The 13,552-nt window shown below is 36.3% G+C and overlaps 1 protein-coding gene across 1 annotated transcript; it reads right to left on the bottom strand.

Moving 5' to 3' along the window:
- Positions 1–2,379: 2,379 nt before the first annotated feature.
- On the bottom strand, positions 2,380–13,345 carry LOC129427266 (interferon-induced protein 44-like). The gene is made up of 7 exons (XM_073875836.1): positions 13,131–13,345; positions 10,511–10,544; positions 9,281–9,485; positions 8,735–8,881; positions 6,615–6,786; positions 2,939–3,039; positions 2,380–2,840 (listed from the first exon to the last, which is right to left on the bottom strand). Exons 1-7 carry the CDS (start codon positions 13,315–13,317, stop codon positions 2,667–2,669), a joined length of 1,020 nt encoding a protein of 339 aa, XP_073731937.1. The 5' UTR covers positions 13,318–13,345; the 3' UTR covers positions 2,380–2,666.
- Between the last annotated feature and the right edge of the window lie 207 nt (positions 13,346–13,552).

Raw genomic sequence — 13,552 nt, 5'->3', positions numbered from 1 at the left:
TGTATAAATCCCAATACATGTAATTAACACTCTCCTTGAATTTACCAGGTAGCTGGGTTTAGCAGATTGAACCGTTCAACTCAAGCTGAAAATCAGTTCTCATATACTACAGTGCAAATAAATAAATAAATAAATAAATAAATAAAATACTTGTAAAAGTGTAACACTGTTTCATTTTGTTTGTAATCCAAATTCTTGATTCACTTAAATGACTCAGTTGGGTTGAATTCATGAATCAATTGATCCGGTTCAAAGCACCGTTTGTTCCTTTAAATAGTTTAAATAGTTCAGTTCAAAGTCAGTGTCCTTTGAAGAAAATCCAAGAAAATACGGAAAATGAAGTTTCAGCGAATTCACGTCCTAGTAGTTGTCCGAAACAAAAAGAAAAAAATATCCTCCTACCAGTTCTGATGAGTTCAAAGCACAGTTCTGGTTGGCTCGCCTTTTTGTATACACCTTCAGTATATACTTAATTGTCTCACGTGTCCAAGATGGAGCAGGAGAACTTCACAGATGTCCGCAATTCTCACAAAAAAACCCAGCCTTGTAAAAACACAAGGCAGAACAGTAATTTATCTTCAATTCAACAGATTTATCAATAAGCATCATGTAAACATTTCAAATAACAACATAACTCAGGGTCTCAACACTAATTAAACATATTGACACTAAAATGTTATTTTTTAATCACATTTACGTTACTTTACTGTTAACTTTCAAATGTAAATAAGTTAGCTTCGGCTTGTTCGTTATATACCAACGGCCAATGTAAACAAACTAATAAAACTCATAGTTTGCTGCCAAATTTGCAACACTTATGCCATAATGTCAAGTTAATATTTAGAATATAACTCACCAAAGCATAAATTTTAACTTCTTATTTAAAAGAAGAAGTTCATTCGCAGTGTTTTGATGCTTTGTGATTCTGCATCTGCCTCCGTTCTAATTCTCTATTTTGCTCTCTCCTCACTCTAGCGACAGCTTTTCCAAGTTATCGCATCACTTCAGGAATCCAATAATTTGTTTTAAATCACTGTTTTGGATCACTTTTTCCTCTTAATAAATATTTTAGTTTCTTGAGATCGCCCCGTGCAGCTGCTCATCTGACTCGCTCTGTGCTCGTGCTGGCACCTGTGTGAGCTGAATGCGCTGCTACCATTGGCTCATAAAATCGTCTGTCACCGTAGCACGATCAGCGATTGGTTGAAAGTTTCTTCTCCTTCTAGAACACTCGTTTTCTCTCTCTCTCTTAGGGGCTGTCCACACGGAGACGCGTATCACTGCATACGTATAAATTTGTTATCGTATTGGCGTTTCATCCACACGGATCCGGCGTTTTGGGAGACTGAATCCGCTATTTTTTGAAACCGGGTCCTAAAGTGGATAAATCTGAAACACCCTTGCGGTTTCATCTGTACAGCCAATCCGTATATTTTGTGAAGCGAAAACGTCATCACATCACGTGTCGGAAGCGTCACACGTAACAGCAACAACATTAACGGCGGACTACGTGGTTGTGTTCGTGCTACAGAAGCTACTAAAGCCTACTAGCTTTATTACAGCAAAATCTATTGCTTCTATGCAATTGTGGTGACCAACAAGCGATAATGGACACCACCATACGCTGTTTGTGCGCATGCTCAAAGTCTTCTTCTCCGTGTATAGTGTATATCTGTTTCAGAATTACAGCGCCCCATACTGGTCCGGCATATATACTACACCGCTTTCAGTCGGTTTCAGTGGTTTCGTGTTTACGGATTATTTTTTAGAGCAAGGAAAAAAAAATATCGGATAGGGAATGCACCGGCTTCGTGTGGACATAGCCTTAATTCTTTTACAACAGCAAATGCATCAATGTTTATGTGCGGTCTGAAAAATGTGCGCGGTCTGACAAATCTATTGCGCGACCACTTTGACTGGCCTGCGCGGTTGCGCGCGTGCGCGCGCAGCTTAGAGGGAACATTGATTGCATGGTGGAAGAGCACTTAGCTCGCATATTTACAGAAGTTTGAGCGAGAGGAGGAGGAGTCAGGAGTGATGATGTTACTGCGCGCCGAGGTCCAAGTGCTGCTTCCTCCATATAATATAGTTCTCATTTATTATCTGCTTAAAAAGATCACCACATTTTATTTTGTGCCACCATACTTACTCGTGTAACTACTCATGTAAGTGCATGCATTGAAAAAGATGTATTCATTCATCTAAGTTGAGGTAAGTAGATAGTAAAATATTAAGTTTTCCTTTAAGGGTGTGTCTGATGATAATAAACCATTATAATTAATGCATTGAACTTCAAAGAAAAAAAAACACAAAACAATTCACGAAGCTATGCCAGCTTTTTAACAATAATCTCAGTCTTCAAAAAAGCTCACAAAAGTCTTTTCGAACCCCCCTTGAAACACTTTATTAAATGAATATCTTGTGCAGTTATGAATGTACATGGCATAAGCATAACTAAAACTCAAATAGTGGGATATTGGAAATGGTAGAACCAGTATATCATAGTTTTCCTACATTTTATCATTATAATCATTATTTAATGTAGTAAAAACAGTCAAAGGCTTGTAAAAGCATTATTTCCCTGTAATGACATCTTCAGAGGAGCAGGACTGATACACTTTAATGCTGTATCTTATATCATTTGCATGCATTCTTTATGAATTTTATTAAAGTGAGTAAGGGCCTTTCTGAATTCTTTTTTCAGCAGAACGCACAATCTGATCCAGTGCCTTTAAAATCAGAACATCAACCTCATCGTTCGTGTTGATCTCATTATGGTAGTTCTTCACTGGAAAGATGCTGGTTATTGGCACACCCACTTTGTTGCTGCAGAACTGCACCTGAACAGGATCAAAAGGTGGATGAAAACCTTTAATTATGATATTGTGAACAGCAGCACTAGCAGGTAAAATACACATAAACATTTGGTGTGACTTACCTTCTCTTCGATCTTCTTGCTATAGTAGATCTTCTTTAGATCATTCTTCACCCGTGGACATGCTTCATCCACTTTAGTCATGACAATCACTTGAGGAATTCCTACAATGATTACACAAAGAGAATGTAAATGGCCTATAACAAAGATTAAAAATGATTCCTTTGTTGGAAAGAAAGAGAATACAAATTTTAGAAGCATCTTGCGATTGTGGACTTGCTGTATTTAAAAATACGGTAGATTATAAACTTCATGGTTGTCGTGGAGCTATCCCCCATTCCCTGTTAAACACACTTAGGGCTCTATCTTACACCCGGGGCAATGCAGCACAATGCGCGACGCAAGTGTCTTTTGCTAGTTTCCACCCTGCGCAATTATAATTTTCACATTTAGCACCCCATTGTTTAAATAGCAAATGCATTTGCGCCCCCTTTTGCACCCATGGGCGTTCTGGTCTGAAAACGAGGTGTGTTCAGGCGCATTGTTGACGCGTTGCTATTTTATAGACTTTGCCATTGACCAACAAAAACCTAGTCTAAAGTCTAAAGTCAATGGCGCAATATGGTTTTTGTTATTTAAAGAGCGCATTAGTAATATTTGCCTATAAACGGGATGACAACGTGGGTTTGCTTATCACACACATGAATGCGCAGCAACACAAAAACGTTTTTTAAATATGAAAGATTAAAGGATTGAATGTAAAAGATTATTATTGAGTCTCTTGGACATAAATGAGGACCGAGTATGAGACGTTAGAAGGCGCAAAGAGCTGCTTTACCTGCAGCCTGGTAAGTAACGTTAGGCCTAAATAAATATTTAGCTTTAAACAAATGCATCTGTTTTTAAATGTTTTTTTTAAATGCTACCCCACGGATTTATTGTATATGATGACTCTGTACCTGCGGATATGGTGAGATGAAAAACATTTTTTAAGTAATGCTTAAAAAAAACTCATGACGCTGTCCAAGTGCTGAAACGCGCGGAGAGCCGTTTGTAAATTCTTTATCTCCTGTTTGTTACAAATAAAGTATTTCTATAGTACAAACCTTTTCTTACATACTTGTAAAAAATTTTTTGATGATATTGGATAACCATACATTTAAAGCAATTAAAAGTCTGCTTTTTTACTTCCATGACTAAAAGAAAACAGGATTTAAAGGTTTTAATAAAAAATAACAATTTCAATACAAATGAAAAACAACACAATTATTTAACATTAATCTTAAACTGGGGATCTTCTTCTTCCGCTTAGTTTTTCAGTTTACAAAATCCGTCATCTAAATAGGGATTAGACATAGCGCCAGCGCAACAGGCTTTTAAAGTGGATGAGAGCTGAGAATCTCATTGGTTTATTGCACATTACGCCCAAAATACTCCCATTACTCATGAAAAAAATAGGACCAACCCTTTTCGACCATGCGCTCGGCGCACAAACCATTTTTCCCGTCGTTAAATAAGCAAAAGTGGATTCGGACACGCCCATTTACACGTTGCGCTGTGTGCTTTAGACAATGCACTTAGATCTTTAAAATAGGGCCCTTAGCTTCATTCCACTACATGGTGGTGCACATGGACAATTAGGTCCACTAACACTGATTACACTGAAAAAAATATGTTACGTTTGGGGTAATAAATTAAAAGGGGTAAGAAAATGTAAAAAGTCCAGGGTACCTATTTTAAGATTAGGCTACATGATATGTGATTTACTGTACTAGGCATCAATCTTTGGGGAAAATGGAGAAATAATGGATTTGATTTTTTTTATGATTTTATTTTGAATTTATTTATATTTGCTACTTACCTGGTAAATGTATATTGTTTTGGTGTCTACAAGCCATGTCAGCAAATAAAATAAAATATAAATATAACAAATTACTAATAATAATCATACCGCGATCATTACTAAGTAAAAAAAGATTAATAACTACACTGCACTGAGGAGTTAGCTACAGCACATAGCCTAAGGTTAACCATAGCAATTGGCTTAGAAAACTCAATTTCTGCCAAGATGTAGAATAATTTTTTTTTACGCAAGACTTTCATTTATGTTTTTAATATGTAATGCAGAACAGCTAAACTTGTGAGACTCCATTAACTCAACATGGGGGTCCTCGGTGGAAAAGAAGACTAATAATAAATATAAACAAAATGATTGTGTATATTTATTGTATTTATCCTATAACTATACACTCTAAAAACAAACAGTGCACTAAAAGTGATTCACTGGCTCGTAATAATAGGGAAACAATTTTAAGTACTATAGCACCTGTGTAAAACCATATTGTGCTATATAGAACCATATCTGGTGCTATGATGGTGCTATGTCACCCCCGGATGGTTCTTCATTGGTGCTTTAAATGTGCTATATAGCACAAAAAATGGTTATCCTATGATTATGAGCTTTTAGTGCTATTTAGCACCAATTTTTTTAGAGTGTTTATAATAAGGGGGTAACAAAGCACCAATCGTAATCTAAAGCATTACCCTTTGGACTAACTTAATAAAATTACTCTTAATTTGTTATGGCCAATACTGTAATAATCTTGTTGTAGTCACTGTATGCAGCTGTTTGACCGTAACTTGCAGTATAATTAAATGTATGTTATTTACTGGTAACAGTTTGTTCAACATTAACAAGTCTTTACAGAATAAAACTATAAAATAACAGCTTTATGCAAAGCACTCTGAGAACCAGAAATCCTCATCCACCTTTTTCTGTTTTTTCCTTCATATTTTGGTTCCCAGAATGCTTTGCATGAAGCTGTTACTTCAGTTCCACTCCGTAAAGATAAGACTTATTTGACTTTCATTGAAGACCTGCCAACTCTGAACTGACTTACAGGAGCACACGCACACACATGCCCATTTGGGAATGCTGCCAATAGTTAAAGTAAAACATTAGCTGTGTCTTGTTTCACAGGTTGCATCCTCTAGACTTTACATTCTAAATTTCAAAATTACCCCATGATCCACTCATCCTCAAGCAATCCGAGACACACATGTCCATCATCTTTTAGAAGAGCACATTAAGAGTTATTTTAGTAAATGTCATTGCTCTTCCAAGCTTTATAATGGGAGAAAACATGGATCAGGGTACTTCTGACTTTGAAGCTCCAAAAAAGTGCATTCATCCTTTACATAAGTAATCCACACGGCTCCAATGAGTCTTTTGCGGGTAATCAATGCAAAGAATTAATATTTTAAACTTTATTAACTATAATAACTAGCTTCCAGTAACGACACATCTTGGACTCGCGGGTCACTGCGTGATGTAATTATGGCAACCAACATTCACTAGGCTAAAACTCTTGTGTGAGTCCAAGATGGCGCCGTTAACAGAAGCTAGTCACTAAAGTTTAGAAAATTGGAAATATGGATATTTTTCTTTCACAATCTCATTGATTACCTGCAGAAGATCTTTATTAACCCATTGGAGCCGTGTGGACCACCCCTGCGCAGGATGATGAAGGCACCTCTTTGGGCCTCAAAGTCAGAAGCTGTTCCATAACCCCTGCTTCTTACCACCACAAGCTTGGAAGAGCAGGACATTCACCAAAATAACTCCAAATGCGCTCATCCAAAAGATGATGGGAACGTGTATCTCAGACTACCTAAGGGTGAGCAAATCATTCGGCAATCCCGATATTTGGAAAGTATCCTTTTATGAGTGCAGTTTTACCTTGATCACTGATTCTCTGGCGAATTAACTTCAACTTATTGAACAGACTGTTTTCTGCCAGTTGGACTGTATCTGCAGCTATCACGTAAACCAGACAGAAGGCCTGATCAGAGACTGAAGGCTTTTCCTGGTAACCTTCATCCTCGGAAGTAAGTGCCTTCCCTTCTTTAAACTAGGATAGTAAAATAGGATCAACATGTTAAAATCACTTTTAGACCTTACCATTACAGTAGTTACAGTAAAAACAGCAAGCTACAACAACGGTTGTCAAGTTTATTACAATGGTCAGTGTCTATATGTGCACCACACAGTGTGTGAAGTGACATTGAAGCAGTGTTTTAATGAAGAGCATTAGTGATAAACACCTGATGTTTCTAAACAGAATCACTAAAGTAAATATGAACAAGAACAGAAAAAGAGCAGCAGAAACTGAAATTCAACTGCCTTAGAGTTACGCAGTCTTAAGCCTGGAGTATAGTTCGTTTTTTTACATGTACGTGAGCGTACACACACAGTCGAACGCGGAGCCTTGCAAAACTTTAATGATTTGACTCATACGTGAACACAGTCATGCGACACATGCACAATGCAATGCTGGCCTACATACTACATGCTTTTGTACGCGCATAAGCGACCTGCGTGAACAAAGTATGTGCGATTACAAAAATCCAATTTACTTATTACAAACAAGGTACTGACCTAGCAAAAGGTTTTCATTGCCAAAGCAAATGTGGCATAACACATTTATATACAGCCAGAAAACAACCATTAAAACTAAAAAAATTAAGAACCCAACTAAAGGAAACACTGATCACTGTAATTGTGACTTTATAGTATTATTTTTCAAAAAATATGAACTACAGCTAAACCACTGTTAATTCTCAATATGAGCTTTTGTGGACATAACAAAATAATTTTAGGTTTTAATGGTGTATATGGAGTACCGTAATTCCTCAAATAAAAGCCGTTATTCAAATAAACGCCGGGCCTCTGATAGTGGCCGGGGGCGTGGTCATCGCGGAAAAATAAAGGCTGGGGGAAAATGAGTGAGAGTTTAGCGCGTCAACTATAAACGCCTCGTCCGTTTGGTGAGCCGCGCGCGCGATCCACGGAGGTTTGCGTTGCGGACCAAAGCGCGAGTATAAACAAAGCTTAGCTTACGCGCAGTGTGAGCGTATTCGCGCCAGAGCGCGTTTCAAAAGGAGAGACGCCAACTGTGTGAGCACTCACCTTCATCTGCCTTCGTTAAAACCTTTTAATGCGCGCAGCAGGGCTAGTGAATATCTACGTTGCACACGCAATAAAAAAATAAAAAATACAGACTTACGATTACGATGGGTTCCAGTGTTAAGAGAGTGCTTTACCTCCTCCTTTGCTCAATACAAATGCATTCTAATGATGAAAGCGCACCCGGGCTCAGATTGATAAAAGTACAGTATGAATGCGTGCATAGAGTAGGGAGGGGGACGATCGCGCTGGGGCATGATTTGGATAATGTGAGCGCGGTGTTATCTCCCAAATGCATTCAAGTTCATCATAATGCACAGCTGCCAATAGATGGCAGTAGGCAGCTACATTGGATGGGTCTCATTTAGTGCTAGTGATGGACTTTTCAACAACCTTGAAAATACATTGTTAAAAAATGAATGATCTCTATCCACTAGAACTCTATCGCTATTAATTTAACGGAAAATTTAAAACAATTATTTATCTAACAGATGGAATTTGAAATAAAGGGGTGTCTCTAATAAAAGCCTGCTTCAAATAAAAGCCTGTTACCTTCGGCAGTTTAAGTAAATAAAGGCCCCGGTCTTTATATGAGGAATTACGGTATTTAATGTTTTTATCTGTTATTTACAGTTGATGTTCATCTAAGGCTGTACGACAGTCAGTCAGTTGTATCTCTGATGCTCTATTCTCTTTATTTCTCTTCTTGTTAATCTTTTCTTTAGTGATTCTGTTTCTTCAACACTGCTTCAATGTCACTTTATACACTCTGTAGTGTGCACTCAAATAGACACTATGTTAATGTAAACACGCCTGGTATGGTCCAACAGGAGTTTTGCAAACATTAAATCGTTTCTTAAAATGATTGTCAAATGAATGTAGTGTTTTATTACTTTATAGCTCTCCTTTACGTGGCCAGATATGGTCTTGATGACATCATCCACTTGTAATCCATTGAGTGAGTTAGCTTCTAGACCCATAATGTCACCGAAGACAAAAGGCAACTTTCCACTTTTATGACTGATGTGAAATGTTTGGAACTGAAAACCAAGAAAGCATAAATACTTTAAAATCTGCTTAAATGCATACAATATTGAAACTTTAATAAAGAAACTTATCTTTGCATTAGGGGAGGCATGAATGGATGCATCGTATATTCTAAAATGGGGGTGCACAGAAAAAGTTTGATAACGACTGATCTAGACCAGTGGTTCTCAACTCTAGTCCTCGGGCTCCCCCTTCCAGAATGTTTGAAAGGTTTCCTTAATGAACACACTAACAAGCTGATGAACTCAATCAGGTGTTTAATATAAAGACATCTAAAATGTTCTAAAATACAAAAATAACTAAAAATGTGTTTGTATGAAAGATGGTAAACATGTGTATCTCGGATTGCTTGAGGGTGAGTAAATCATGGGTTAATACCAAATAATACCTACTCTTTGTGTGAAACTGCAACTTGTACCAGCAGTGGCATCAGCAAGCGCTTCGCAATCAATCTCTCCTTGAAAGGCGCTATTGATTGAATTAATAAAGCTGGACTTTCCTGCTCCGATTTGTCCCGCTACCAGAATCCTGACGTTTGATACTTCTGGATGATTCATAGAAAAGTTTTCCAAGCGTTTTTGCAACTCCTCTTTCTCCCTGTGGCAAGTAAATTATGTAAATGCGTGAGAATGCAAATTTTCGCTAATGTCAATTTTCTCATGTAATAGATTGCAGGAGGGATGACGTATATTTGTAGGCAAAACTGAGAAACAAGTTACCATTTAACCACTTATGGTTCCAACCGCCCTAATTACTTTTTTTTTTTTTTTTTTGGCATAAAACACGCCATTAATACACTCACTCGTGACTTTAATAGCTTTGACATATCTTTAAAAAGGTTGTTTGCTAACAAGTTGCTACCTGGGACTACAAACTTTGTCGGGGACTTTACATCATCATGATGAAGATTTTATAAACAACGCAACATGGGCACAATTCCCCAAAACAGTTTATCCTTATCAGGAAACATGGTTTTAAATGTTTTGAATTTTTCGTCATTAAGTTGTCAGAAGCTTGTTGGTGATGACGTTGAAGATGAGTGGCTGTAGTGTTGTAGTGAGCTTGTTTCCTAGGGTTAGCTTTTCATTTCTAGTAAACACATTCATAAAAGTTGTGTTCATCTGTAAAGATTATTTTATATCTATAAAAATGTGTAGGTGTCTTTAAGTTTGGTAAACACAAAGCTTATTGTTTTTGCGATAATCCAAAAGTCTGGGAAAAATCAGTGGGTTTTTTGTCTTTGTCGAACGAACCAGTCTCCTGATAAATTTTGTCTTGGCCTACAAAAATACATTATCCTTGCGGCAGTCCATGACAATCACTACAGTAGTTGTAAGCTGACATTTGGTTGGCTCACTCAGCTGCCTTATAATAATTAAACTACTACTACTACTACTGCTAGGCATACTAATAATAATAATAATAATAATAAATAATAATCAACATTATTATTATGATGATGATGATGATTCGCTGTTGCTGTTAAGGCTTAATTATACTGACCTGTTCGCTTTATCTCAAACTCAGGTCATAATTTACAGTGCTTTTACAATAAATATCTTTTTGCTCCACATAGCCTAGAAAAGCTTTGATACTTCTGTACAGTAATCTAATAAACTTACCCCCAATTGAATTCTCTCCATGGTTTCTTCAATTCTAGGGGACAAAAATAGTTTAAACAATTAAATTACTTGTATGTATTTTGACTTTAGTGCAATCACACAGCTCATGTAATTTATGACCGAGGGCATATATTTGAACATTGGGTGTTGAAGTGTGAACCATGTTTATTTTGATGATAACATAATAATAGTAATTTTTCAGTAATTAACATAACTATTTACATTGGTGCACGGACAATTATAATAATTCCTCCTGCTTCGGACTCTAAATTAAGTCCTGTTAGCATTGCATTGTGACCGAATCTTTCAAACATGGTAAAGAGCGTCACATTTCCGGCTGAATTCAGATGTATTCAGGCCGTACAGATAACAACATACAGATTAGCTGGCCAATCAGGGACACATTGCTTTTTAAATTGATGAGCAAACTAAATTCCGTTTTTTGCAGCTCACATTGTTCACTTAAAGTATTTTTCACTTAAACATATACGTAGGTTAAAAAACATAATATTTTTAGGTGTTACAAATTGTACCAACTTTTCTCTTTTTACAGTGTACACTGTGAACCCAAACAAGTTACTTTGAGGTAATCAGTAACAATTAAATGTAAATAAAATATATCTTTGATCCAACTTTTTACAGTGTCAGCAATGTCACATAAAAAAATTGGATGGCAAATAAACCTAGCCTTCCAGTAAAAGAGCCAATCGTCAATTGTAAAAGTAGGTACTCTGCAAAGTGTTGTAAATTTCTTGCCAGCCTTTGCATATATATGTAGTAGCTGGAGCAATCTGAAAAAGAGTTTTAGGGCAAATTGAGTTTTTAGATACAAAGTGGTATACCAGGTTTATGTACAAAAATAGGTTGTTTCTTAAGATATCTGTTTTCCCATATAAGTATGGCTTCTTGTGTAAAGGAAATGCTGCACAGAGGTGTTACAAATAGTGTTTTCACATATAGTTTATTTTAAAAGAACCAAACCCAGTTCACTTAAAGTGAAATGAACTATAGCCAGATGTGACCTCAGTCCTTTCGGTGTTCACAATATAGTGGACTCAAAAGAGGATCCAGTTCTTTTTTGGTTCACATCCCAACAAAGAACTCAGAACCCAGCTCACTGTTCAGCAGTTGATTTTGATACATGTCAAAAAGAAATCGAACCACAAAAGAACCCTTCTAAGGGGGGACTGAGATACTTGGTTTGTTCATAAACTGGTCTGAGAGCGTTTGGAGGGCTCAAACGAACTAGGTGTAAAAACACCCTATAAGAGACTTTCCTTAAAGGTATAATAGAGTGAAGCAATGGTGAAACATGTCTCTACAGAAAAAAATTTATTGCTAAATAAGGGCACTAATAACCTGTTTTGCAGAGACATGTTCTTGGCAAAAAAACGTTCAAGTTTTTTATGATACATAATTAAAACCGAAAGTTTCTTTTTTCACATTTAAAAGGTTAATTTGTCCCAGTAGCCAAACTGACGTAATGTCAACCTGTTTTTAATCAGTGATAATGGAAAAACAAAAATTACAACAAACTCACCTCTCTTTTATTGTGAATGTTTAAATAGTTTCCCATTGTCCTGAATTACTACAGGTCAGTTGTTATCAAAATGTTATTTTTTTTAATTATTTATTATTCTTTTTTAAACAAATGCACTTATATTCACAGAATGTTTTTATATTCCAAAGGATTATCTACTGTAAGTATCCACATTGAAAGGGATTTTATTTCATAATATTGTACGGGTTATGATTAAAAATATTTCCACAATTTGTAATATATATTCAGCTAACTTCAGTTGGCAGACTTACCTGGTAAATAACATTGAATCTCCTGTTTGTAATCTTCCTCTGTTATTATTAATACCACACTAAACTTTGTATAGCACAAACAAAGGAATTTAAATACAAGTGTTAGAAACGTGCTGTTTATGTGTTCTGTATTATTGAGCGTGTGGGTGTGGTATGAAATCAGCTCTCATCTGAGAATGTATTAATATATCAAGTCTATCGTTCTTTATAATCTGGTAAAAGCATGTTTGAACTTGCTATAATGTGCCTTAACCCAATACAAAAGCCCCTTTTCAAAGAAAACCGGTAAACAACTATTGGGTTTCTCCATGTCTTGCCTACAGTTTCAATGATTGTAGACCAGTGCTTTCCAATTCTGGTCCTCTAGGACCCCCTCCCAAAAAGTTTTAGATGTCTCTTTATTTAACACACATGATTTAACTCATCTGCTTGTTAGGGAGACATGTTTACCATTTTGCAAGGAGGCTGATAAGTTGAATCAGGTGTTTTAAATAAGGAGACATCTAAAACTTTTTGGAAGGGGGTCCTCGAGGACCAAGATTGGAAACCACCGGTGTAGACAATTAAAAAAATTACTTAAAAAGAAGTATACTTATTTTTCATAGGGGGACATACATAAACACACATGCACACACATTTTTGTTAATTAAAATACCATGTTAATATCTTTTAAATCATTGTTGAATTGTGCAATATAACAAATACATGTTCAGCAAACACACAGTTAATGCATATTATACATTATAAACAAAGCAATTTGCTACAAAATCTGTAAAATATATTCTGCTAACTGATGCAATAAACCTACCTGGGTAAGTTTGTGATGCTGCATTTTCTTTTGACTGTGATCCTCCCATGTCTTGAGTTTGTCTTATGAATTCAGCAGGTTCAACAAAAAATCTGATATTAAAACACGTATTCACATTAAATATAGAGTAGGAAGAATGGAAAACTACTCGTGGTAGACCTGTGGTACAGTATAAGGCAGCTTTCATCAGAGTCTGTATGTATACCAGTGAGTTTCTCTTTCATTTTCACTTTGTGTATGAATGTGCTATAATACCTGTCATCCAAGACAAATACGTTTTACAATAGAAAAACGGTACAGGTTTAATAACCTACACCTGGTGTTTTGATGAACAAAAAGTACATTGTTTAAAGAGAGAGCATCAGGGCCGGCAAATCTGTTGATGCCCCAAGCAAGTCTTTAATTGTCGCCCATCACAAAAA

Source organism: Misgurnus anguillicaudatus, chromosome 14 (genome assembly GCF_027580225.2).
Source record: "Misgurnus anguillicaudatus chromosome 14, ASM2758022v2, whole genome shotgun sequence".
NCBI classification, from domain to species: Eukaryota; Metazoa; Chordata; class Actinopteri; order Cypriniformes; family Cobitidae; genus Misgurnus; species Misgurnus anguillicaudatus.
Note: the sequence above shows the minus strand (reverse complement) of the source record. Positions and strands in the feature narration are given on the sequence as shown.

Excerpts from the sequence above, each read along its gene's own strand:
- LOC129427266 (XM_073875836.1), bottom strand. The coding sequence starts at position 13,317 with ATGAAAGCTGCCTTATACTGTACCACAGGTCTACCACGAGTAGTTTTC. Across the intron at positions 6,787-8,734 it reads ACGTAAAGGAGAGCTATAAA|TTTAAAGAAGGGAAGGCACT; the intron begins GTAATAAAACAC and ends TTACTATCCTAG. Across the intron at positions 3,040-6,614 it reads CCAGAGAATCAGTGATCAAG|GAATTCCTCAAGTGATTGTC; the intron begins GTAAAACTGCAC and ends TAATCATTGTAG.